The 26,576-nt window shown below is 40.7% G+C and overlaps 1 protein-coding gene across 1 annotated transcript in view; it reads right to left on the bottom strand.

The window, feature by feature from the left end:
• The window catches only part of ROBO1 (roundabout guidance receptor 1), a 114,629-nt gene that overhangs the window by 24,701 nt on the left and 63,352 nt on the right, over positions 1-26,576 (bottom strand). The window contains exons 12-19 of the mRNA XM_026051643.1: positions 26,257-26,378; positions 24,252-24,483; positions 22,813-22,934; positions 19,212-19,383; positions 11,643-11,840; positions 8,214-8,240; positions 5,664-5,706; positions 2,011-2,165 (exon numbers count right to left, since the gene is read on the bottom strand). Coding sequence (XP_025907428.1) covers positions 2,011-2,165; positions 5,664-5,706; positions 8,214-8,240; positions 11,643-11,840; positions 19,212-19,383; positions 22,813-22,934; positions 24,252-24,483; positions 26,257-26,378 — 1,071 coding nt within the window. The remainder of the gene's footprint in view (positions 1-2,010; positions 2,166-5,663; positions 5,707-8,213; positions 8,241-11,642; positions 11,841-19,211; positions 19,384-22,812; positions 22,935-24,251; positions 24,484-26,256; positions 26,379-26,576) is intronic.

Below are 26,576 nucleotides of genomic sequence, written 5' to 3'. Positions count from 1 at the left end.
AAAAAAAAAAAAAAAAAAAAAAAAAAAAAAAAAAAAAAAAAAAAAAAGGCAATAACACTTGAGAAAGAAATCCACTCATCCACATTTTGGTGATTAAGGAACAGTATCAGAACACGCCATATACAACTTATTCATTGCACATTTTATGCCTCCGGCTTCTGCCTTTTGAAGGTTTTATTTACCATTTGATATATCTTTCTTTGTTATGTGAACTATTATTTATTTATTTATCACTTCACAGTCTTCAAAGCCTTGACTTCTGCTTCTTAAATATTTTAATTTCTGCTTTTTCTCTCACATAAAGCCCTCCTAGCCTTTCCCCCTTTTCATGCCTGTTCTGTTAAATTAGGTATATATGTAGCATTCGCATTCTTTCACGATACCTCTTGCTTTGCTGCAATATCCTTGCAGAGGCACTTCCAGCATGTATTTCACCCATTTTCAACTAGATATGATTTCTGTATAAGGCAATATGACTGATACAGTATATGCAGTTGATACACTTTTTTTTTTTTTCCATAGACATATTAAAATTCTTCATATGCAACACGTATAACTTGTTTACCTGAATAACAAAAGATTTGTTCTATTTGTTAGATTATTTTATAGTGTCTACTTTTGGAACAATCTGTTCCCATTTCGCAGAGGTGGAAGACAGAACTATATTTAAGAGAATAAAAATGTGCATTGCTACTTAGGGTATTCATGAATCCCAAACATTTCCAGGACAGAAGAGAACATTGAAAGCGTTGTTGGACACCAAGCATGTATGCTGCGTTTCAAAGGAAGGAATGGCTTAGCAAGACAACTAAGCTTAATACAAAAGACAAACTGAGAAAGAATCTATAGCACCTCATGGCAAGACGTTATGATAGTCTACAGTCCACCAAATGAGCATTCTCTTCCTTTTTTGAATTTGTTTTCATTTACTAAAAGTTGTTAGGTTTTTGCTCGCTCCTGTAAAGCAAACAATCTCAATACCAAGTATCTCTGTACATAGGCATTTGTGGAGCTGTTGTCCTCAGCCAGGGTAAGACACTGGTCTGCTCTGTTAGAATCTCTCCCCTTCCTCTGGAGCAGCTGGCACTGGTCGTTGTCAGCCCGGACACTGCAGCAGATCAGTTACCACCTTCCCGTTACGACTGCCTTCACATGAGTTACACTAGGGGTAGTGCTGATTTGCACCCGCACAACTTCACTGTGCACAATCAGAATCTCGCTGCAAAACGCTGGGAAACACTACTAGCCAAAGGCAGCCAGAGCTGCTGCTGGTGTACAAGGGAGGGAGAAAAAAAACTCATTTTTATTCCTCACCAGCAACACTGTCAGGTCTGTTTAAAAGCAAACACGTAACCAGCAGCACCTGCAGGTACGTTTTCCCTGCTGCGTTTCGGGGGCAACTCATGAGGTTTCCCTCAGGAGTGCACTGAATCCTGCCCAAGCCCCAGGGAGCCAACGCTCAACCTGACATCTCACAATTGCTTTTAGGTCATGAAGTTAATGGTCCTGCCCACACACTCCAAGCTACCCAGCCTGGTACAGAATGCAGCCCCACAGACAGTTCTAAATGTGTCCAGCTGCACTAACTATCTTGCAACCATCTGTAGCACTGAGTTACTTCTTCTTTCCCATCACCCATCCCATCCCATCAAACAGAATGAAAATCTCACTAGTGAGACCTTCTGTTGCTCGGTCCAAGCAACACAAAGATGTTGAGCACCCTGAAAATGAAAAGCCACCTGTGTTTTTCAAACGTTGCAATACATCATTCAGCATGACTTTTGGTAACGCTTAACATCGCGGGGGCTCATTCACCTTTTACTAAAGCTCGATACAACTGTCCACAAAGGGAAACAAAGGCACAACCACAGAAAAGGGGAATGAAATCGCGTTAAGTTTACACATATCAAAAAGAAAACAAAACAAAACCAAAAACAAATCCTATTCTCAGGTCCTGTAAGTACAAACTGTGTAAAGAAGACTCCTTAGCAAGGCAGAAACATATCTAACCTGGTCGACTGTATGTCGTGAGGTTGCTGTCACTGTTCCCGGTGCCAGAGGTGCAGCAGTTGATGGAGCAGTCGTTGTGATTGTTCCCCGTGTTAGGCCAGGTATCTGCTAGCCAGGGCTGAGTGGCTGGTTCGCTGATGTTTAGGAGTCCTGGCCTTTAAAAACAGAGTTTGGTCACTTCAAAAATTAAGCCAGAGCATGTTCAGCTTGCAGTCATATTCTTCTCAAAAGGTTAAGTATAAAGAATATATTTAAAGGCTTGGGCTCTAGGCAAACATAGCCTGACTCTCACATTCTGAAATATAAATACTTGTTTATGTGCGACCTTTACCTATTGGAACACCTTTAGTTTTCGTCTGGGGTTTTACATTGTGGGGAGATAGGGAGGAGGAGGAGGAGGTTGTGTTTTATTTCCCTGTTCCTTCTCCCTGCTTTCTAAAACAGGGGAAACCTGCAAGTCAAACAAAGAAGCATAAAAAAATCAAATAAAAAATCAAATACATAAGTGAGGGGGTGATGCAGAAATGAACGGCCAGCTGGCAAAGAACGTGGTTGAATTAAAACCTGAGTTTGGACCTGAACAGCTCCAAATTCTTAGTGATTTATGAAGCCAGGTTCTAATCACCATCAGATACTGCTTCCATAATGGATCGGGGAGAAGAGCAGCTTACAGGAACCACTAGTGCTTGGGAGTATTGGGATCCTGCTGAACACACAGTCTGTGTGACACAACTGTGTTAATGAGTAAGCCCCTTGCTTAATCTTCAAGGGGATGAAACAGCAGCAGCTCCTAAGCAAGTTTCAAGTAATTTGCAATACTCTACACCTTCAAAAATACCTCGATATCCCTGCAGCACATGGGCTGCTTTGGGGATAAAATATGTTTCTGCCATCAGCAGAAAAAAAAAAAAAAAAAGCATTTCCTTAGGTTCCAAGTCACTAAATCTTTCTAATCAGCAAACCAGAGACCCGGGAACACTTTGTAGCATCTCTGGTGCCTGCTCAGTTTGAACATGGGCAATGCAGCAGCACGTGACAAAGTCCCACATATGGGACAACTTGACAATTGCTTTTGATAACTAAGATATCTTTAAGATAAGTCAATTCAGCCACAGTCATATCAAAATAATGGAGCGTGGTCTCTTTCATCACCTGAGGCTTGCCAGTTTTAACTGGAAGCTTTCCATTGTAAACAGTAAAGAAATTGGTCTCCATACAATTGGTCTCCATTATTAGCTGTGATGCTCTTAAAGAATAAAATATGCTAATCCTCTTAAACTGCAAATTGAGAATAAGAACTGCAACAGCAGCTAGTCAGTGATACAGTATGCCAGTGACATAAGCTTAAGTCTTAGTCTTAGGATGGCATTTAAAGATATATATACATAAATATATACACCCTCCCCTCATATATATATATAACTGCACTGAATGTGCCGCTTGACAATTTAATACTGGAGATGATGAGGCATGACTTACTGCCAAGCTAACAAACCAGCGAATGCACACGCATTAGTTAAATGTTCTTTGTAAATCTGAAATAAATATACAGCTACATAGTCCTGTATAGCTGGCTGGAAATGTCCTGCAGGTTTTTCCTACCGCTCCGCTCAGAAAATGAAAATAGACCTCCAGGCATCTGCAGGAGACAAAGCCCTCCATAGTGTTTCAGCACTTTCCAGGCTCATGTTCTGGACTTGTGGATTGAGGGCTATAGGTTTCTCGAATTTGCTTTGCGTTTGAACAGGCTGTCATGGCAAAAATGTGTTGCATTTTCAGTAAATATAAATACATATATATATATATATATATATATATATGTAGAAGTATATATGTAAGCATAAAAAAACCTACTGGGGATATTCAGGTGGAAATACGCAGAATAGGGGATTATTTCAAAATATTTCACTATCATATTTTCTGTCCTGAACAATGGTGTGACATGCTCACATATCTGCATGCGGCAAAACTGCTAAAACTCTCCAAAATATTACAAATGCAATGAAAGGAAGTGAAAACCTTAAGTGTGGATTTCATAGTAAAGACTTCAGGTTTAAATATAGCATTTCTTTCAGATTGTGGAAGTATTTTTCATATTCTACGAAACACAGCACAACATCAGAGGGACTGTAAATACTCTATATAAGCAAGAACAAAGGAACCATGGATTTTAGCACCTTGAAGGAATTACAGACACTCTGTGGCACTGATCCTTAAAACTAGGGCAGCAGCAAGCAAGGCTGCTGCTCTAGCAGTACCAGAGCGACTGCATTTGATGCACACACCCATGGGCTTGATTCTGCCCGTGTTTGTGCCAGTGCTTTGCCTTCCTTGAGCTGTGGGAGAGGAGGGAAAGCTCAGGGGCTCAGGGAACACAGAGCGGTTACCTGTGTGCCTGGCTGAACAACCCTAGCAGGGTGAGGGAGGTTTCATCCCTGACCTCTCTTGTGTTCTCACTGTCCTGGGGTGAGGGCAGCAGCTCAAGGACCTGCACGTTTGCCCATTTGAAAAACACAAGGTAACTGTTCTGGAGGTTTTCCTCCCTGGTTGTGTGGCAGGGATGATGCAGCAGCACTGCATGATGCAGCTCTGGGCAGAGATATCTATCTGCACGAGCTCCGAGCGAGCCAGGTGCGGCGCTCGCTGCCGTGCAGCCTCTTCTCGGCGCAGCATTCAAGTATACAACAAGCAGATCTGATGGAAATGTCTAATTTTGTGCCTAATCATCATCACTACCAAGTTTTTGCACAGCCTTGCAAATCACAAAATGCCACTGGTGAAATAGGAACTTATACAGCAATTTATGGCCCAGCTGTTCTCTGAGATTTAAAGGCTCATTTCAACATTGTGCCCAGTGTGTAACTCAAATGCTCACAAACAGGCAGCTTGCAAGTGTCCTAGAAAAAAAAAAAAAAAAACTGTGCTGCTAAACCAGCACATCTCTGACCTGCCTTGCTGCTCGCACTGTGACTTTTTCTTCTGAAGAGGCAGAGATCTCTAGGCAGGAAATTGAAACTACTGTTTGGTCCATTGCCATTCATTAGGTGAGAAATTAAACCCACTAACCCTGTTTTAGTTAAGTTCTTAATTTGGAATAGACTAGGTTCCCAAAGCATGGCGCCCTAGATTAGCAACCTACCTCTTTTCTTATTCTCCTGTAAGCAATGCTTTAACTGTTTTATATTCACAGCATGATTTTTTCTTTAAATATCACCTTATAAGCTCTTTGTGTCTTCAGAAAATTCCTCCATTAAATGTTCTTTTTTTTTTCTTTGTAGTATGTGTGAACTGGCCATATTTCTTAATCTTCATAAATGCCACAACTTAATTACTTTTACTCCCTTAATCAGCTGCGAGGTCAGACCCTGATTTGGCAGTTAAGGTGCTCCCTCTGCTGTTTCTTTTTTGAGATGCAGTTTTTACCGGTTAACAAAGCAACTCGGCTGAACATACCGTGACTCACTCCTTGGAGATCAACGTAAAGCTGCAAATTGCATATTCTTCTTCTAATCAGAAAAATGTACAGCTAGCATTAATATCATAAATTAAAAAAAAATCCTAGTGATTTTTCTGCCATCACTCATAAGCACTATTATACGTCTTTGAATTCATTAGCCACAATTTATAGCTTTAAAAATAAAGCTCATAATTACCTGCCTCCACTGCTTACGGCATCTCCTCCTCTCTGATAGGTGACTGAAATATTAAAAAAATTGAAATATTATAAAAGAAAAATCACAGAAGTATCCTTATATAGCAGTGTTATGTCTGTCCTTTTCATTTTTGCTAAGACAATAAGCATTGCTATTTTGAATCTCGTTCTGCAACTGTTATTCCTTCACAGGCAAGTTTATACATAACATTTGTGTTGCTTGATAAGTGTTCCATCAAAGCTCCGTCAAACTTTGGCATTTCAGTTCAGTTATGACAAACACAAACAAATACATACATCACTTCAGAAAAGGAAAAAAAATAAAGGAAGCCAGACATTAGACTGAACTTATCGTTAATGTAACTCTGATGACTTCAGTGGAGTTACTCTGTGGAAGAATTTAGGTCATTTGTTTATTTCAAGAATGACCAGATGTTAAAGCTTTGCTCTGCCTTAATATTTTGGTAACATTCAGGAGGCATCATGATTTTGTAACAGGCCTTTGCTTCCTAGTGTAAACAATGGCTCACGGCAGCTGAACCTACTGCAAAACCCAATGCTCTTGCTGAAAGCGCCTGCCTTTTCCTCAGGGTCCCAGCACACTCTGAAAGTCCATGTAAGCTTACAATTTTATAACATTTGACAATACGGCTTATTAACGATCCTTTCTATCTAAAAAGTTAAATATATACATTTTGACACAAAAATGTCTGAAAGAAAAACAACATCCCAAGCTAGCAGGAAGAACCGTGCTGATATTTTGAAAGCACGCACATTAACAAAGCGCACGTCCACATGCATTTATTTTTTGATATGGATTGCATCTACTTCAAAGTTAGCTTTTTAGGATGCGTATCCAAGAAGAAAATACTGTAAATTCTCTGGGTTTGCACCGGGTTAGGCAAAGGGTTAAGAGTTTAGGCTTCCTGCGAATGCTGCTGGAGTCTACATTTTCCAACCAGGAATGTGTTGAAAAAAAGCAGCCAAATTCTGCTCTTTAAAGAACTCCAAGCTGGGAGTCTGCAGGAGAGAGATAAATACTGGCAGTGATTACAGTAACAGGATTAAAATGTAGGATGCATTGCTACAGGTAAGCCTTTTACTATAGGTAATGCTAAAGAAGAGGGTCTGCTACCATCTAAAGTCCATGGAACCGGCGATTGGCATCCTGGCTGATTGAAAAAGGATTTCCTTTCCTTTAAATGTTTCCTTTAAATTTCTTTTTCCATTTTCTCCTTCTAAAATCTCTGTGAGGTTTACTTTGCAGCTCTGACACCTCTTACGGAGCTCTGATATTTTCCTTTAATGTTAAGAACCCAACTGAGAAAATGTGCATTAGCTAACCTACCAACCTCTGCAGAGTTTCAGTAGCGTGCTGCAACTGTGATTGCACGAGAAGCCCTCGCTTAAGCCAATTAAAATAACAGCAAAATAGTAATAATTTGAATTAGTCTCTACTGCGGATCTCAAAGGACTTTGGAAACATTAAGGGCTGCTCTGACTCATGCAACTCCACTGAATGCAATGCCATGACTTTAGAAACAAGATACATTGGCAGTGATTAAGAGCGTGTGCATGAGAACCCAGCCCGTGTCAAGTAGGCCTGTGTGGATGAGCACAGACACACGTGGGACACTGTTTGCTCTGAGCTCCTGCTCAAGGGAAGCGACTCAGCYGCTGCCCAGAGGCCCGTGAGCACCGCGCTGCATCCGAGCTAACCTGAGTGTGCAGCGGGGCTCGGCCTTTCTCAGCCTGCCCCGGTGTATGAGGCTCAGTGTGAAAGGAATATATGTTTTATATATAAAACTGGGAGCTGGGAATGTGCAGACCTGTACCTCGTGTTGGGGAGAGCAACCCGGTCCCTGCTGCAGGACCGAGTCAAGGTCAGGGCTGCAGAATGGAAGAGCTCCCCTTGATATCAGTGGGCTATCGACTATCAGTGGTCTATGTCATGGCCATATTTGCTATGTTTCTACACAAAAAGAACTAGAAAATTATTTTAACCCACTCTGCATGTGAAATACAGCTTTGCCTATGCAGAACAAACAGTTCTATGTAAAAATAACTAACATTCATTTTCCTTTCTGTGACTTCCAAACTCTAGGACCCTGGTTCAGCGCAGAGGAGAGAAGCAAGTGTTTCACCGACTTCGATCCCAGCCAAGCCCCTCTGAAGCCAGTATCCGGGCTCTGCTAAACCACTTCTCCTCCCTCAGGAGCCCCCTTGCCACTACTAGGTGCGGATGGCCGCACTCCTGGGTTGCACCCAGGTTAACTTGTAGGAACTGGCAGACTCGCGCTCCCAAATGGCTTTTGCTAGCGTTAATACATATCAAACAGTATGTTACTGAAGGGCACGCGCAGGTGGAGAGGTGTCAGCTACAAAGCAACTACATTCGACTTCTTAGACAACACTTAACAATGAGATCTGTAATTAATAACATTGCTTAAAAAACTTCCGAGCAGCTGGGCTGGTTATGTCAGAAAGAGGAACAGTACCACAAACACATGCTAAAAGTAACAAGGAAGGGGTGAAAAGTGCAAATATATACCTGTTGGTGTGAAGGTAAAAGACGGGACTGAAAAATCAAAACAAAATACAAACTGGTTATTAAGCTGAAGAGAGAAAGGGAAACATACCACATTAGTATAAATCTAGCAGACAGCTGAACATGAAACAAATGTAAATAACTAATCCAGTAGTTCATTCACATTAATATAGAAATAAAATGAGATTTGTGATTCAGGAAAAGCTTGTCTCCACAAAAACCTTTTTTTAAAAAAAACCCAGATATCCTACTGTGCTCCTGAGGGGAGCTGCATATGGCTTGGCCTCTCAGGAGCCCTCTGCTCAGTATCTTATGTTGTGCTGAAAAGCCTCGTACAAACAAAAACCCTACACTGTTAATCATTTTAAAATGCAGAATGACAAATTCCTTAACAAAGCCTTATCAAGGTCCTATTGAATCTTATCTGCAGTTCACTAAGTAAATGCTCATTACGCTGAACTAATCGGCCCGCTTAAGTATTCAGTAAGGAAATAATAATCATATAAGGGAACAAAGAGAGCTGCTGTTTGACTCTTTCTGAATCAAGAATGGCACCAAATTACGCTGCAATAAAGGCACTAACATCTACTAGCGCAATTCATTTTGTTTTCGTGGCTGAGGAAATAAGAGACAGAGTTATTTCTCTTTATTTTTCCTCAAATAATCATTCAAGGAAGGCCGGGGGCATGCCTGGCTGCGGGCAGAGGAGCGGGTCAGCAGCGGGACAGCGGCCGCGCTGGACACCCCTCGCTCTCCGGGCCTGTACGAACCCCCCTGGGCTCAACAGGGTCTCCTGGTGCATCCAGCGGCAGCGGCAGCAGCGGCGGCTCCTCCTGTTCGCGCTCGCTCCCCCTCGTGCTGACAAGGAGGACACACTCCCCGTGCTGCTGATGGCTGGGAAAAAGGCCACTCCGGCCCTTCTCGGGGTAATGGGAGTGAGGAGAAATGCGGGAGAAACACTGCGATCTTCTCTAAGAGGGGCTGTTTCATCAGCAAAGCTGGCACAGACGGGAAGGCCCAGGGCTGAGAGCAATGACTGCAAGAGCCCAGCATCGTTTTTACAATAGCTCTGCTGTTTCAGGGGCTCCAGAGCGTCTTGCTGGTGTGTTTTAGAATATGGAATACGCTCTCCCCCTCTCCTTACCAAGCTGATTCATTTGCAGGAATATGGCACTGAGCGAAAGCGAAAAACCTCTGCACATTTTGCCCATTTCAAGGCTTCATTTGCAGCATGACTTGTCATCTGGGGAATTCCATTGTATCTCCTTTGAGCTGGGCCTTTTCACACACCCAGTGTAATTTAGCTACATTCAAAAATATAGAACCATAGTAACAGCAGGCTTTCATTAAAAATAGAAGGGTCATTTAAACCAGAGCTATTCAAAAGAGAATGAAGTGTCTCAAAATTAATTTGAAATCACAAGGACATTAAAAAAACCCTGGAATATCTGTCTTGTTACTCTTCTGTAAGCTAAGTACTAAACATAGTTTAGGTTTTAAGAAACTGAAGATCGGATTAATCAGAGGCTGAACTAAATGAAAACTGCAGAGCTACCACATGAAAGAAAACTTAATTCTCAGAGCTTCTATTAATAAACTCTTGTGAGTGTATAAGAGTGTTCGTACAATATGTGCACGTGGGGGGAGTGAAATGTTTCAACAGACGTCAGGTCTGAAGATAGACATCTAAATAAATCAGTGCAAGACTAAAGAAAGTTTAAAGAAAGTTTGCACTTGTGGTTCTGACGCAATGCATTGTGGTGTGGAAACTACTCTGTAATTTCTATTTCAGCAAAGATTTTTTTTTCCTTGAAGAATACGTGTTAATGGAGATGCAGACCTTGCTTTTCTGTATATTTATATTAAAATAACCAGTAAATTATACAAAAGCTGTTTTTACAGCTATTGAAAAACACAGCTGTTTTGAACAATATCTGACGTCATTAAAGCAATCATTTTTAAAGACATTCTATATGCATTTGCTTAATCACAGATACTGCTGAAAGCATAGTGATATTAGTGTTAAAGCACCGCAGAAAGGCAATACAGCAGCATGCTATTAGTAAAACAAAACAGAGCAGGCCAGTGCAGTAGTACGTCAGGGTCTGTGTTACCTACGAAATCCTAGAAGAATGCAATCAAAGGTGAAGTTCATCTCTGATTTATGTGCTTGCAGCTCCACTAAAACCACTGTGACCGAAGTCAAACATAAGCATTGATGCTGCAACACTACAGGGGCCACCTACAATTCTTACAAACCTCAAAATTGTTTGTCTCCATTACACAACTCAGTTACTATTTTTGCCATTGCTTTTTTTTCTCGTAGCAACACACAACTACTGTTCAAAAAATCTGTGTTACATCTGCCTATCTCTCTGGCCCATCACACACTCACACGTGAAGTGACTGAAGCGACTGTCTTTGTGACACCTTTCAGATCATGAGGATGTGGGCATCTTTTAAGTCCAGGTCTATCTTTTAATTGCTGAATATCTCAAGCCTCTCCCTCTGTTTCTTTAGGATTTGGAAGGAATGCTCATCTCGATTCATTCCAGAATTTAGGGTTCCTGCTTTGCAAGTGCCCATGTAGTTTTGAGCTGCAATGAACTGCTGCTTATTGAGTTCAGCTTTAACTGCTGCTTATTGAATTCAGCTTTAACTTCAGGGCTTACTATTGACTTGGGAGAAAACAAGCTTTCAATCCAGAAGATCTTTCAGGTTGAGCTTCTAGTTTTGTTTGCCACAGAGTACATTGTAAAGTGCTGCTTGCAACCAACCATCTGATGTGAAAGATACCAATAACATGAAAATGCAGAGCGCTGTAAGCTAGACCCAGAGCTGCCATTCTGTGTGAATGCAAATGCCAGATTGAAAGCCCCAGATTTGAGCCCCAAAGAAGGACCTCACAACAGCATTTAATAAAGGGTTTTGGAAAGTATTACTGATGTGCTTCTTAGACAGCCACTTTATCGCATTTCCCCAGTATATAAGGAAACCCAAGGATACACACCAAAAGCATGACGTTAACTGACACCGCTGTTAGTATTCTTAGCAGCAGGCAAAAGACTGAATTAAAGGGACAACAAAGTCCCATCCAGTTGGTTCCTTTTCAGATGGTGTAATGTCAGACAGCAAGGGCATAGTAGAAGCTGCCAGACTTAAATCTGTCTGATACATTTCTCATTTCTATGAGTATCCTCTATGAAAAGCTAAGCTAGGTATTTTGCTGAAGGCTCGTACTTAAAAGCCAGGTATGATACATAGTGTAGTTATTAATGTTTCCGGTACTGGTTTCTGAACCAAACTTCCTGCCAGCTTTGAAATAATTTAGTAAATTGTGCAGCAGATCTTGGAAGAGTCATAGGCTGATGATAAAGAAAATAGCTCAGGGAATATTCAGCAGCTAACGAACTGAAACATGTAAAACGGCACCTTTTCTGATACCCGCGTAAGTACTAGTGAGTCCATTTCGCTTCTTCCTGTGGCGATAAAGCCAGATGCTGAAGACCATAAGGATAATCCAACAGGCTGCACCAATTCCCGCAATAAAGGCAGGCTGTTTTACTACATCAGAGATCTGCTGGGCTAAACTGACTTGATCTTCTGAAGACACGGGGTTTCCGTGAGAATCTGTAGAGAAAAGGACAAAATTCCCAGTGAATCGGCATGCGCGAACATCAGCAAAGGACACACCAAGACAACGAAAGCTGAAGTACAAGATAGATGCTTCAACCTTCCTTACAGTTTTCTGAAAGCATAAATTCATCCATACAATCATACTTTCTCATGTAACTGAAAATCACAGAAATACATTTCTAGGGTTTATGTTGAGCGATGAACCTAAATTTAGCATTTCCTGATGCGGGATTTGAATCTTATACTACACAGGCTCACATTCACTTTAAAGTCTCTCACTCTGACTGCAATTCAAGAAGACTGAGAATTTAAAACATAAAGAAGCAAATGTACAAAATTATCAATTCTGCCCTCCTGATATGCACGAGCACGCTAAAGGGGGGCTAGGAAGGAGGTACAAATTGGTAGAAACCAGCAATCTCATTACCACTGGAAATGTAACTCTCTTCATAAAATGTTTACTCTTAGGGATCAGATCAAAACAAAGGACATCTTTTTTTGCACACTGTTTTTGATTTTTTACAGAGGAAGCATCTGTAAGAATCAGCCTTTTGTTCTCCTCCTGCTCTGCTTTTGTAGGCACCTCCCAGGAACAGTAGTGAGAATATTCAGTTACTGAGCAATGTTTTCCAACCGTAATGAAGCAGCTCAAAGATAAAATACTGTCTGCTTGATTTTTTACCACCACAGTGACTGCTCATTGCAAATTTCATTATTACACAGAGCAAGGGCAAGAATTTGAAACCTTCACTCAGGGCGGATATTGCTTTACACATTCCACAGCTTAGTCTTTGAAATACCCTTTTTTGTTTTAGTGTAAATCCAAGTGTTAGTTGTTTTTCCACTAGAGAGAGTGGCATCAGATTCTGAATCCGAGATTAATGTTTTAAGAAGAAAGGTGCTGTTTACTCACTGTAGAATTATCCTCAAACAGTTCTATTAATAAATATATAAGGATATATGAATAAAGTATGTAAGAAAAGAAAATCTATCCACTTAAAAGCAACACTTTTCTCTAAGAACTAACTAGGGGAGCTGATTTTTTTTTTTTTCTTAATGGCATCTCTTGTTTGTTCCAAAATAAGCTTAAGCAAGATATAAGCAACCGCAAAACAAACAGAATATGAAATTGCAACAAACTGTACAAGTAAAACCAAAGGAACTTTCTGCTGGAAAAAGGCACCTTTATGAATGGGAAATGGTTAAATTAATATCTTTTTTTCAAGTGCAAAATTCCAGATTTTTGTTTGCTTGACATCAAAGCCAAATACCTATTTTGTCAAGGAACTGCTCTTTGACAGAGGGCTTATTGAGAATTTTATTTCGTATTTCAAATCCCTTTATCTTCTGTGATCCTGAGTGCACTGCCTAGTCTGAAAGTTCACTAGGCAGGCTCAGTCTTTGCTTACTAATACACCCTTTGTGTCTGCTGGGTTTATAGATTTCACGCCTATTTGTGCAAGGTTAGGATGGGTTGCTTCAGATTTTACGGACACAGCCAAGAGAAGTTCCACACAAGCAGCCAGATGGGCTAAAACATATAGAGTATACTGTGACTAATGAATTAAAACTGTCGCTCTGTATCTCATCTTTTGTCTCTTTGCAGCTGAGGCCATATTAAGATATGAAAACTTGCACCATCACCCTGATTTCAAAATGAGTGCACTTATGTTATCCTTATTTTTAAACTGTTACATTACCTTGTGTCTTTTAATGGGAAAGAAAAAAAAAAGATACCTAGAGCACCTGTGATTGAGAATAAATTTAGAAGAAAGTATATTTTGCCCCTAAAAATACACACTTAAAGCAATAAATAAATTAAATAAATAAATAAAACAGAGAGAACTACAGAACTCAGAAAATTTCACAAACTCAAAGCCAAATGAGAATGTTGTATAATCTCATGTCAACAATACCACCATACACATGGATAATACTTTTGTACATAGATATATTTTGCAATGCTCAACCGATACATGTGTCAGGATTACAAAATACTGAAAAACTTCTGTGAACCTTTGTTGTTCTAGGTTTAGTTAAGATGATGCTATTTTGTTGTCCCTCCCAAGCATATGAAGAGCATGGTAACATGCATTTTTTTAAGGAACTAGACTTTTGCTGCATGGTATATGAGTGGACTGTCAGGGTCATTACATTAGCTGGTATTTATTTACATAGATGATAAGGAGAAAAATGCATGTGGGTTTGTGTATAGTCATATCAACAGCATCATAGGAAAGAGCATGGAAGAACCCTCAAGAAGCAACATTTGACCCATCTCCTGCTCCTCTTTTAGTTTTAAAACTAAAGCAAGCTAAATATAAAGCAAAGGGAATTAAATCTAGTGAACTCCTTATTGCTAAAATCTTCAATTTGCAGTATTTAAGCAGCTTTCCTTTGAGAAAGGCATCGTCATTCTTTGCAGTAGTCCAGGGAAATGTGTCAGGGAAATGTGTCTTGGACCTAAAAAGTGCTTTTTCTTCTTCCCAAGAAATTTCTGGAAGCTTGGACTGAGATATAAATGGTTCATAATCAACATTCCTGTTCCTGCTTGCACTCCTCAGGGAAACATGCCAAAATAATAAGCGAACATAAACACTCAAAGGCAAAGCGCATCTTAACTGCCGGAGCAGCAGCCACAACATATAATGTACTCAAAAATGCCTCGGAGTTGCTGGAGCAGGAGGATCACTACTCCCTGAAACCAGCATATGAGCACAGTGACTCATCCCGTTTTCTTCTAGCCCAAGATTAGAGAGTTCTTTTATCACAGGTAACTTGCTGTGCCTGTTGTGCACAGGGTACCGCATCTGTCTCAACACTCCAAGTACCAAATTCAATAAAAACTTAGGGAAATTTATATCGAATGGAATGGAGTTCTCCAATTTAAAATACACTTTTTTTCCATGTAAAAATTTTCCATAAAAATCCATGTGAAAGTTGTTGAATACAGTGTTAAAATAAATACAATTCAGACTGGAATGCCAATTATTCAGAGAGATAGAAAATTCCAGGTTCACAGGTGTGCGAGCAGCCTGTATGTGTATACTCCCTATGGCACGCTGTTTTCCATATGCCTGCCTGTCTTGTTCAGTACACAAAATGTACGAACAGTAAGGAGGAGGATCTAGGTCTCATGGAGACTGCTAGTTCCAGCAAACTGAAACTTGCAAAACACTTCAGATTTGTAAGATAATCACTGAATCACAGAGTGGTTGGGGTTGGAACGGACTTCTAGAGATCATCTAGTCCAACTCCCCCTGCTCAAGCAGGGAAATGTCTGAGGTTTCCTTGATTATATGTGCATGATGCAATATGAAAATTATTTGGTAAAACACTACCGGCTTGAGCATAGACTGTTCTGTCTCCTTTCTAGTGATACAGATTTCCATAAGGGGAAAAACACTGTTTTTGCACTTTGATTTTGCGACATACAGTTTGTGATGGGACAGCATCAAGCTGGTTTGAAAAGGGCTTGCTGTGAGAAAAAAACAGTCATTGGCAGACCACAAGAGAAAGAAAAATATCAACAAAAAACTTTACAACTATTGCACTGTAGGAGTACTTGAGGGGCTGAAAGAATAATATTCCCCATAAAGCAGGCACAAATCACAAGTTCACAAATCACATCTAAAGGAAGTGATTAGAATAATAAAGATTCATTGAGACTTGTGTTTTGTACACTTGAGACACCCACTAGCTGAATAATGCACTCAAGGTTTATAATTATTTTACAGGCATCTCTGAAAAATAAATGCATAAATATATTCATACAAATTATTTGTTTCTGAGTAACATTAACCGCAGAGCTATCATAAGCAGCATGCCATCACTGGCAAAACTAAGACTAGAGAACAGGAAACATCACTTAGTTCTGGTAGGTCTCAACTTTGTATACAGAGCATTTTTGCAACCCGTGCCCCAAAGTTACATATAACAAGGCAAATGTCATGACAAATTTCTCACTACCATTTTATCTCCACTGAACAATATTATAAATGCAAAGAGTGCCAGTGAGCTGTGGTGGGTCCTCATGAAGTACCTGTTTTTGTCTTAGCACCAGAGGTTTCACAGTCTTTCGCTTAAATAAAATATCAAGTTTTGTCTTAAAAAATAAACAAACAAAAAAGGGGTTTCCAGCTTTTTCAGACTCAGAGAAAGCTCAAAACTAAAGAGAAAATCTAAAAGCCCTAGCCATAGTGTTTTAATCAAGATACACAATTTTGCAGTTGCAGGCACTATTTTAAGTGCTGAAACACGATAATTGTGCAACAGGCGAGTATAAGGCTGGCCTCTCCCAGAGGACCCTGGAAGTGTGAGCTGCTCCTGCAGCTCAGTGAGCTGCTTCCCGCCTGCTGAGATACGGAAAGGAAAGCGGTCTGAACTCACCGTTTGTTCCTGTCTCAGAAACAGGTTAAGTGTGAGCATAAGGTCAGCAATCAGAGCTCAGCTGACGTGTGGGGCAGCGATCGCACGTCACAGCCCTGGATGCATCTCCTCTCTGGGTGCTCCTCAGCCAGTCACAATCTAGCCCATTTTTTAGCCCACAATCTTTCATTTTTGTTAATAAAAGCATACGAGGAGGAGATGTACCTTTGGTTTATATGAAAAGCTGTTCAAAAAATATAAAAGCCTACATATAAATTGCACAGTATATATCCCATTTGCACACTCGTACTTCTTAATCCAAGAGAAGAAGCACCAGGAAAAGGTTTCATGCAGGAATAGTTGGGATCAAAGAAAGAAATGCAGAATCTTGAAATCAACTGTGGCAAAACCAGAGTTCCCTGCGCACGTAGATCCCTTCCCTGCCTTGCCTCCCTCCCCGCTCTGTGACTGTTTGATTTACGGCCTGTGCAAAGTGCCAGCCGATGACATCAACAAATTAATTTTGTGTCTCCAGAGGAGCTCCCAGCCCTGCCCCACTGCCGTGCTGGGAGCGGGCCCAGGAGCCAAGGGGACGACGCTGTGGGGGCTCCAGGAGAGCTGGGAGCGGAGTGCGAGGGGCAGAGCTCACCCGTGGAGCTGCTTGGTGCTGCTCCGCTGCACTCTCCTCAAATTCTAGCGCTAGTTTTAAGGAGCCTCCTGTGGTTACCTGAAGCAAAGCAGCCCTGTCTCAAACCTCCTATGTGCTGCTGCTGGTGGCACAGATCCCTACACGGCTCCCAACTCCGGCAACTCCAGAAAAGGAAGTTGAGGTGAAGACGGAACTGGAGTGTTACACCAGTCATACCTCTGCAGCAACTAGGAGCAAAGCCAGGCCTAGCTTTGCTCGGGGGGCCCAGTATTCAGACTAGGCCCAAGAAGTACAGTCTCCCTGCCCACTGCCCTGGCACTGGCTGGTACGCTTTCCAAAGCGTGGGGCTGAAGCCCTCTCACAGACGGGCACACGCAATGGCTTGATCAACAGTCGTCTGTCAGAACTTCAACACCATCAAAAACACTTCAGCTCAGTGCCCCAGGGATGATGCATGACTGTGTCTGCAAAGTGGAGGCAGAGGGCTATGCCTTAAAAGTATAAGAAAACCTTATGGGCGATATTTTGCTGTGTTTTTAACACTTTCAGATACTGTATCTACATATTGCTTACTACATCTGCATTACTCAGCCAATACTGAAAATTATAGTGTTAATTATTAATATAACCAGTTGTCACAGTTTTGCCAGGTGTGTCACACTTAGTGGTTAAACAAAGGACACTAAAAATCAGATCCTAAAGTACTAGTCCTAATGTACTGGTGCAAGATAGCTACACGGGAAAATACAACCTGGAACAAAGGTACTTTCCAAGGCAGCACTGAACACCTGAATTATTTAGTACCATTTTAAAAATGCCTTTATATTTAAATGTCTATGTTTCAATGAGAATTCTTTCACTTGTACTGCACTAAAAAATGTATTAGGAGAAGATGTGCAGAAGAGGCTAGGCTATTAGAAGGCAGGGGGCTAGAAGGCTAGAGGCTAGTAGAAGGCTAGGAGTTTGACTTCTCCTGGCTTTTACAGAATGGTAGCCATGCCAGCACATCTGAACACCCTCTGAGTTATACAATCACTTCATCCTTTCCAGTGCAGTGTCAGTAAAAGTCAGTAACCCAGGAGCAAGCAAAAGATCCTGCTCATATTTAGAGTCTGATTTGCTCTTTTCTATGCTTACCAAAATCCAAATGGATTAAGCGGCATTATAAAATCCCTCTACAATTAGTATTTGTTTATCATTGAAGAGAAGACAAAAGTGTGGTCATCAAGCTTTGGTTTTAAAAATCAAAGTGTCACCATTATTTTACACTTCACTGATCTAAAGCTTTCAATATCTAAGATGTATAGAAAGGGAATGGAAGCTGCCTTAGGAAAGAACATTCAGACAAATCCAATTGTTTCTAAGCATATTATTGAAGTACTGTGTAAGACGTGTGTAATTTTGTAAGAAAATCTCTCTTTATGTAAATGGGAATCATATGCTTAAGTTAAATATGTTGAAGATGACCTTTATTTTAATAGTCAAGGTAATGTACATGTAATTTTGCAGAAAATATATCAGCTGTCCCATCCTTTTTCACATTCAATGATTATAGACTTTGAAATATAAAAACCAGAGTAACTAGCAAGATATACTGATGACTTAAGGATAGCAAGGTACACAAAGCTGAGAGCAACATGCTGAGTTTGCTTTTTGACTTGATAACACAGATTATATACTATAATGATAAGGTACTACTGTAATGAAAAGGCCTACTGGAAAAGCAAGGTATGACTACTCCTTAATCTCATTCCTCTACCAGCCAACAGCGAAGATGCATTTCTCTCTGATACATACAGAGGTAAGGCCACTGATCTGCATTTGTGACTGAGATGTTTGGTTGATCTTAGGAGATCAAAATTACCATAAATCATCTGCATACCTCTTGTCTCTGTGCTGCATTTGTTTACTAGCTTTCTCCCATAGTTGATACTTATTTTACAGAATTTTAGCACACTCCTTTTTTTCCCCCTCATAAAGATAAAATCTAATCAAGACAAATTACATCCCTGAAATGAAGTGAGCCAAGACATGTGATTCATATTCCTTTATATGATTTATTACACCATTCTTGATGTAAAAAAAATTACTTTGAAAAATCAACAACTGAAAAGTGTTGCTAAATTGGGAGAGTAGAAAAAAATAGCAAGAGATACAGTTTTAATCTTTTCTTTAGAATTCAGTCCTAACACAAGCCTGAAGCCAGCAATGCCAAATCAAGCTAATCCAGACATCAAGTGACTCTATCTATTCCACTGGTCTTGAAAACATTTCTGCTTCCCCAGAAGACAAAAGCAAACAAAGCAAAGGTCACTGAAATCAAAAGGTAGGATTACTAGCAGGCTTACCTAATTGGATAAACTGTGGATCACTTTTCACTCCAGGTCCTGCTCCGGTACTTGCTGCCACTTCCACGCTGTATCGAATGCCAGGAACTAGGGAGGGGATGACTACGGAAAAGGTGGTGCCATCCACTGTCCTGTTTATATGGTATCGACTTTCATTGCCCAGGCACCAGACCTGCAGGGAAGGGAAGTGTGCTGTATACGTAAATGTTCAAACTTCAACACTGAAAGGGGGCCTGGCTGGAAGGGTGACACAATTCCCTTCTGCGGGATCAAGAGAGTAAGAATTTGTCACTGCTAAAATCTGCAGCCATGGGTCACCGGTCTAGGCACTGCGAGAATGCTAAAAAGATACTTGTTGCAAAAAGCAGCTCAACCCATTAAAATTATTTGACGGGTTTGTCCTAATACACTTACAGTTCAACCCATGACATGAGCGTTAATAAAAGTAAAAGCTTTTATTCAGTAACACTGAACAAATAAGGTAAGCCTCTTAGCCAAAAATCATCCCCATAAACAACAGAGTAAGAGCATGCCGTTAAATGAATTTGCAATTCTCGTGGCCAAGAATAATCCATCAAGCAACCCTTTCTTCACTCAAGTGCAAGGACAAGTCTTTCACCACATAACTTCACCACCACAGAATTGATATTATGCTGAAATCACAGTTACCCATTTCTGTTGTTTTTTAGAACAGTGGCTAGTGGCAAGGGTTGAGTAATACACCATCTTCTTTCGAGAAGCACCAGCGTGCTGTTAGATCACATCTCTCATCGTTTGGATGAGATCAGGACCCATCTAAAGGCCTGAATCCACCATTTTACAGATGACCTCAGTGATATTAAATGACTGGCAGAAACAGTCTGATGAGGTTTTGCCTTGTACAGCAAAGCTTTTAAAAGTACAGTTGAACTCCCAGCCGCTATTAAAGGTGAAGTAGCAGCTAATCCAGGTCCGCTGAAAATTTGATGAAGCTGTGTTAATTTATTTTTTATTCCCTTTTCACAAATGTATTACTCTAGCATGGACATTTATCCAGAGAGTGAAATTAGTTAAATTCAGCACTTTCTTTGTGAAGAAAAGATTTTTCCTGCGAACACTGGCATTTCTGAATCGGTGCTGATTGTACCCAGGAGGGAAGACTCTGACATACGGAGCTCTTAAAAGATTTACTACCCAGGTATCTGTTCTTAGTCCCTTGTGCCATTTTGCTGCTGCAGAGATTACCAGGTGAAAGAGCTAGAGATTCACTTTAAAGGCACAGAGAAATTGGCAGGGTATTTTGGGGGGAGTCCTTTCTGTTTGGATACTTTGGGCTTTCTTCATTTCACCTGCAGGACTCTGCAGGGCTGTTTTTCATTTTCTGCATGCCATGGACTGAAAGAAGGCTAATGGCACAATGTGAGGATCTGAAAAGCTTTTTAAACCTCTTAAAAATAAAATGGCCATTAGCAAATACTTAACTACTTTTGAAAAACTGGTCAAAACACACCAAGAAAACAGAAGACAGTCTCCATTTTATATTCCAGTGCTAAATGCATATTGTTTCAATCATCATCAGTAGCAGCAGACATCATTATTATTACTATTATTGAAATTATTATATTACCATAATAAATTCTAATTGTGTGGAAAAGCTATTATTTATATCAGAACTTCATAAGAAGTAAGCAAAAAAAGATTTAAATCTACATTCTGATTTAGGAAATTTTGACAGAAATTGTTACTGACACCTGTATAATATGCAAACAATAAAATCAGTGAATTGCAAATATGCACTCCCTGTCTGCAGTTAAACTGTTTTATTCTTAGGCATTTAAATACACAGAGGAATTCAGAAACTGGGACTACCAGATTAAACTCCAAGTTGTTTGTTGCTTGCTAATACTATACTCGAATAAAAATATCTAAAAAGTGAAGGGGAGTGAAAACCAAATTTCAGAATGTTATGAAATAAGGAGGAATTCTCACTACATCAGACATATTAGTGAAGCTAATCAAGTAGGTAGACTGTGTGTAAACTGCTGAGAAAATGAAGATTTCCCCACATATATACATATTCTTTTTTCTAGGGAGTAAGAAGGCAGAAAACACATATAGTTTTACAGGATTTGTGTTTCTGTTTTATTAGTTCTTTGTTCTGTCATTAGTTTTTAATCTCAAAACACTGCTTTTGCCTTTTTGTTTTTTAATGTTTAGACAAAATACACTAACCACGTAGTGCTCACTCAGCAGCTACCTACATGTCTGTTTTCCATCCAAGGCAAACACCACAGGGGAAAGCAATGGCAGCCCCACACTCTGTGCAGGGAGTTGTGGAAGGTGCCGCTGGGTCAGCTACTGCTGCACAGGCACTATGAGATGTTTTATCTCATAGCCACTTCTTTCTAAGTGCTAGGAGGTATGTTAGGTCCTATATCCACTCTTAGATGTGTATTTCTTCTCTTTTTATGCTTTGTGACCACAACCTTAACATTCACACAGAATCACGGAATGGTTGAGGTTGGAAGGGACCTCTAGAGATCATCTAGTCCAACGCCCCCTGGTCCAACAGAGACACCCAGAGCATGGGGTTGCATCCCTCTGATGATGTTTCTTGAGGGGAATCATTCCTCTTTTCAGTTTAAAGTCTGCCTTTTTAAGAAATATTGTTGTGAACATATTTTTTCCAAATGCATTGTATATCTGAAACTAAGCCACAAAATGATTCTGTAGCAGTCAATCAGTTTCTGAAAAATGATTAACCAAGAAGGTTGGTGATCTCTTCCCCTTCCTACTCTTAGTGAGGGGAAAAAATGGCTAGGAATAAATGTCCATATAGCAATATCTAACCCCAAAATAATAGCCAAGATCAGCAATGCCAATTTGCAAGAGACAGAAACAGCGCATCCTGCCACTCAGTGGCTAGAAAGCAGACCTGATATCTGTGACTAGACATGTAAAGGGTCCTGAAGTTTGCTCACGGAAAAGCAGCTTCATTCACTTGGCTATGTAGTTTATCTCAAAGCTGAGAATAAACACAGTGTCTGTTGCTAAATGCATGGCAAATAATGAATATTCTATACCTAAAATTTGTTAAAAAAATATATAGCATAACAAGAGCTGTGCTTGTATAAAAGAAATATTTCTCTATATTAAATATACTTAATTTTACACAAACACGTTCTTTACTGGAAAATTTTCTGTTTGTTTTAACTGCTCCAGTTGCATATAATTTACCCAGATCTTAACACTGTTAATAATTATGCCGGAGCTTTTCAACTCATTAAGTCTGTTTACATTTATTACCTCAGTCACAAAAAGGTTCTCAAGCAGGTACTTTTCCCTCTCAGCTTGTGTATGCATTTCTCAATTTATAACGAAGGCAAGAAGGTAGTTATTTTAGTTACGTGTGTTGACCCCGTGCTTTGATTTATGCAACTCTTTTTTTTTAATTGCTTTTTACCATTTGGAGAGAATTACTAACTGTGCGGTTGGAGTCAAAGCAGCAATTTTTCTCTCCCATACACTCGTACTTCAACCAGCAGATGGAGCCATGCAACCACAAACCACTTTTATCCATGAATCCCTGGTATACTTGCCAGGGTTATAAAACGCCTATTACCTTGTATTCCTGAACCATTCCATTCCGGTTATCCTCTGGGGGTGGCTGCCAGGTGACCACAATTGCAGTCCCGTTCCCGTCATTTTTTGTGACTGAAACACTTTGTGGTGGAGCACTAGGAGCTGTTTGGGAGGGAAAAATCAAAAGGTTAAGTTTGTCAAGAGCAGTGGCCACCCTTTTGAAGGTGATGCCGGCTCTGGAGTACATATGCTCTGTTTTGGGCTGTATGTCTGCATTTTTTTAACTCTGGCCCCTGTATTAAGTGCAATGCTTGTCCATGAGTGAATATGATGCACAAGGAAGGGATGCGAACCCACAGCCGGGCCCTGAGTTCTGCTGTGCTCTCTCTGTTATAGACTGGAAAAGTCACTCAGGTCACAAGATTTGCCCAAACTCAGGTGCCCTTTACCTGAATGCCAGAATTTCCAAGCAAAAAACTCCTCATTGGTCTTAAATCAGCTCACCCAGGAGCCACAGCCTTGAAAAGTACAGCCTGTAAGTTGACCCTGGTGGAATGCTAAGCCTCAGTTCCTCTGCTGTGCAAGTAATATTAAATAACACAGGCTGACGAAAATCAAGGTAAAATGCAATATCATTAACTTTTTTTTTTTTTAATTTTAAACCATCTTGCTAAAACTAGATGCTTAAATGATGCTTAGGATGAACACATTTAAGCACGCTGCTAGAAGCACGCGCAGGGCTAATTTAAGCTCGAGCTAAAGAGGATGTCTATTGGGGAGCGAGAGAGCAGGGAAAAGGTATCACATCCCAACAGATGCACTGAAATCCCTGCTCAGAGGCCCTGGCCATCTCGCATACCTATTATGCCTGAGCTGCCAGAAGAGCCACGACAAAAGGAACGGCTTTATGAACCTTCCCTTTTTAGCACATGTATGAGATGGAAATACATAATTTAGCCCCCTCTCTCTGCTTCCCTCATTCATCTTTTCATTTTGAACTAGCGATTGATCCAGATATAAAAGCCTTTTTTTTGTAAAAAAAAAAAAAAAAATGTGGTTTCCATTCCCCCAGCTACAGCTCTTTGATGATTTCTGTGGTGTCTGCTATCTACTCAAGATAGTGATTAGTAAGTGTCTGAATCTGACAGAAGTCACTTGTGACCAGACCATGAACTCAGTGGGGAGGAGCGCACGCAACGCCGAAGATAAAAAGCACATTTCCCATTGTGTGCTGGATGGGGAGGGGGGTTGAACATCCCTCTCTCTCTCCGTCTTTCGTGCCTCCTTCTGAATATTTACTCCTGTGTCACCAAACAAGTCACATAATGATCCGCCCAACGCAGAGTCTCCTCCGCCACAGACTGCTGCTCCCCTGCAGCCCTCACTTCAAACGAAATCAAACAGCGAACAGATCAGAGCAAAACGGGCCGGGATACTACTTCAAACAGGCGAGATGAAGACAGCCTTGCTCCTACTTGCCTTCTTCGAGGGTTTTGGCAAATTTCACTTCACTGTCTGCTCCTTGAAACTCGTTGAAAAACGGGCGGGCCTTGATTTCATAGTTAACACCTTTCTTCAGCTCTGGAATGATAGCACTGTTTTTGGTTGGAGTCCTCACTTCAAAAATTAGCCATTCTGATTCTCCATAGGATGCTGGTGTAGGCCGGTACAGAATTTTATATCCCTGAATATACTGCGATTGCTGGTCCACCTGGCAAAACAGCAGGAATGCGTGTTAGGACACAAAAAAAATTGTTTAATAAACATAAAATGTACACGCTCTCTGGCACATTACGCATGGCCCTCTATTTTATTTTATTCCAAGTAAACAACCCACCGAACCAGGTAAAAGCTCCTTGCATTACAGCAAATTACAGGCCTGATGCAGAGGTGCACAAATCCATTTGACACTGGTAGAACAGCACTAGTTCCAGCAGATTTATGACCAACCTTCACCCTCGCCAAAAAGCTGCAGGAATGGAAGGAGCTTCCTCTGCAGACCAGCAGGCACGAGGGGAAAGGGAGGTCGGTGAGGGCAGGGGACCTACAGCTCCGCAATCGGGATGAGAATGCAGATGAGAATGCAGAGCTCAAACAGAGAAAGCTGCCAGCTCTCCTGAGATGTGGAAGCCTCCCAAAAGGCCCAAAAGGAGCAGCGCTTCCTCCCGCTTCCTTCTGAAGAAAATGATTTGAAAGGGCAGCCAACTGGCACTATCTGCCTGGCGCTGATTAGGTTCCCCTCAGGCGAAGGGCAGGTTTCTCCAGCACTTCCTCCACCTTCGTAGGTCACTGACTGCCTTGGCAGGGGGCTGCTCTGCTGGGGGAAAGCGGCTGCCTTAGGAAGAGGCCCATAACAATCAATACGGCAGCACAGGAGGGGACTACTCGGAAAAGTGGATCAAATGATATTCCGTGGTCCTGACTGCCCTTTCAACTGAGGACATATCTTAAATGAGTGATCTCTTGTAAAACATCCACTATGCTTGAACTGCTGGATTCACTTTCTGAAAAATACGAAAGTTCAACAAAAGAAAGCCTTTTAAAAAGTGCCTCAGATTTTCTCTGTTTTCAAAAATGTCAGGTGGTGATATAATAAAACTGCCTGCTTGCAGTTTTCCTCCAAAAAGCAACATGCTTTATTTTTAATAATCGTATAAAGAATACACGTGTTAGCTAACGCTGAGGTAATGCTTACTTTTGAAATTGCAGAGAAGCCACAGGCCACCCAAGAGACTGACAAAAACTGGCTGTCTGGAAAAGGTTGCTCTGTAAGTAAAGGTCAAACAAAATTGCGCTAGGCACCTCAGAGATGTTATTAGTTAAAACACGAGGGTGCCTGCTGCAGGTGGCCCTCCTGCAGGTGACAGTGTAATTAGCGAGCAACACAGCAGATATTGTTATTTGTATCCTTGCATCAACAAGGAGCCCCGGTCATGGACTAAGACTCTTTTGGATGAGTCAAGTGCTTTGAAAAATGGTCAGTCTGCCATCACCTGGCAGGGAGTTTGCTTCCCTCTACTCTCTCCTATTCACTTCTGCAGGCAGGAGCTAAGAAAAGACCTCCAAGCTCAACTCCTTCAGGATTTACTGTCACCCTGGTAAAATTGTCCCCCATATTTTATTCCTTCTGCATTCTGTTTTAAAGCTCTTGGAATTCTTATCTCATAATTTATTATTTTATCTTTCCTGTGTTCTTCCTGCACTGAAAACAGTGCAAAAGCCTCAAATGATTAGACTATAACTTCTAGGGGAGGACTCTGAAACTCTCACCATTGTGTAAGCAGTACTACCTATGGGACACAAAATGTTGAAAAGCGATGGAAATGTAATGATGTAGGTTAGCAAAGCCCAAGTAGTACTTAGTTTCAGCAACAACAAAACAAACCAAAACAAAACAAAAATTTGCAAGTACAGAAAATCCACATCTTTTTACAGTGCACACTGGTACAATCCAGCAATGTATATAATCATCTATACTACTTACAGTCCAATGAACTTCAATTGAGGACGAAGAAAGGATAGTAGGGTTGTGTAGATGCAGTACCACATCCCCTAGTTCTCTCTGGACCTGCTTGTGATCCACACCTTGACTTGTTGGTGGAATATCTGTAATAATTTAAGATTCCAGTCTCACAAATTGATAAAATAAATATATGCAGATATACAAATAAATATACCATAAAATGATGCTATAATCATAAAATGATGCTATAATCAGTAGAGTTTACTCTGAGTACCTTCTGATTATGTAAGAAGCAACTACTTGGTGTTTTCTTGAGTAAATCACCAATGTTTGCTAAGTAC

The sequence above is a fragment of the Nothoprocta perdicaria genome, unplaced genomic scaffold, assembly GCF_003342845.1.
Source record: "Nothoprocta perdicaria isolate Ctin4 unplaced genomic scaffold, notPer1 scaffold_78, whole genome shotgun sequence".
Lineage (NCBI taxonomy): Eukaryota > Metazoa > Chordata > Aves > Tinamiformes > Tinamidae > Nothoprocta > Nothoprocta perdicaria.
This window is presented reverse-complemented; position numbering and strand designations above follow the sequence as displayed.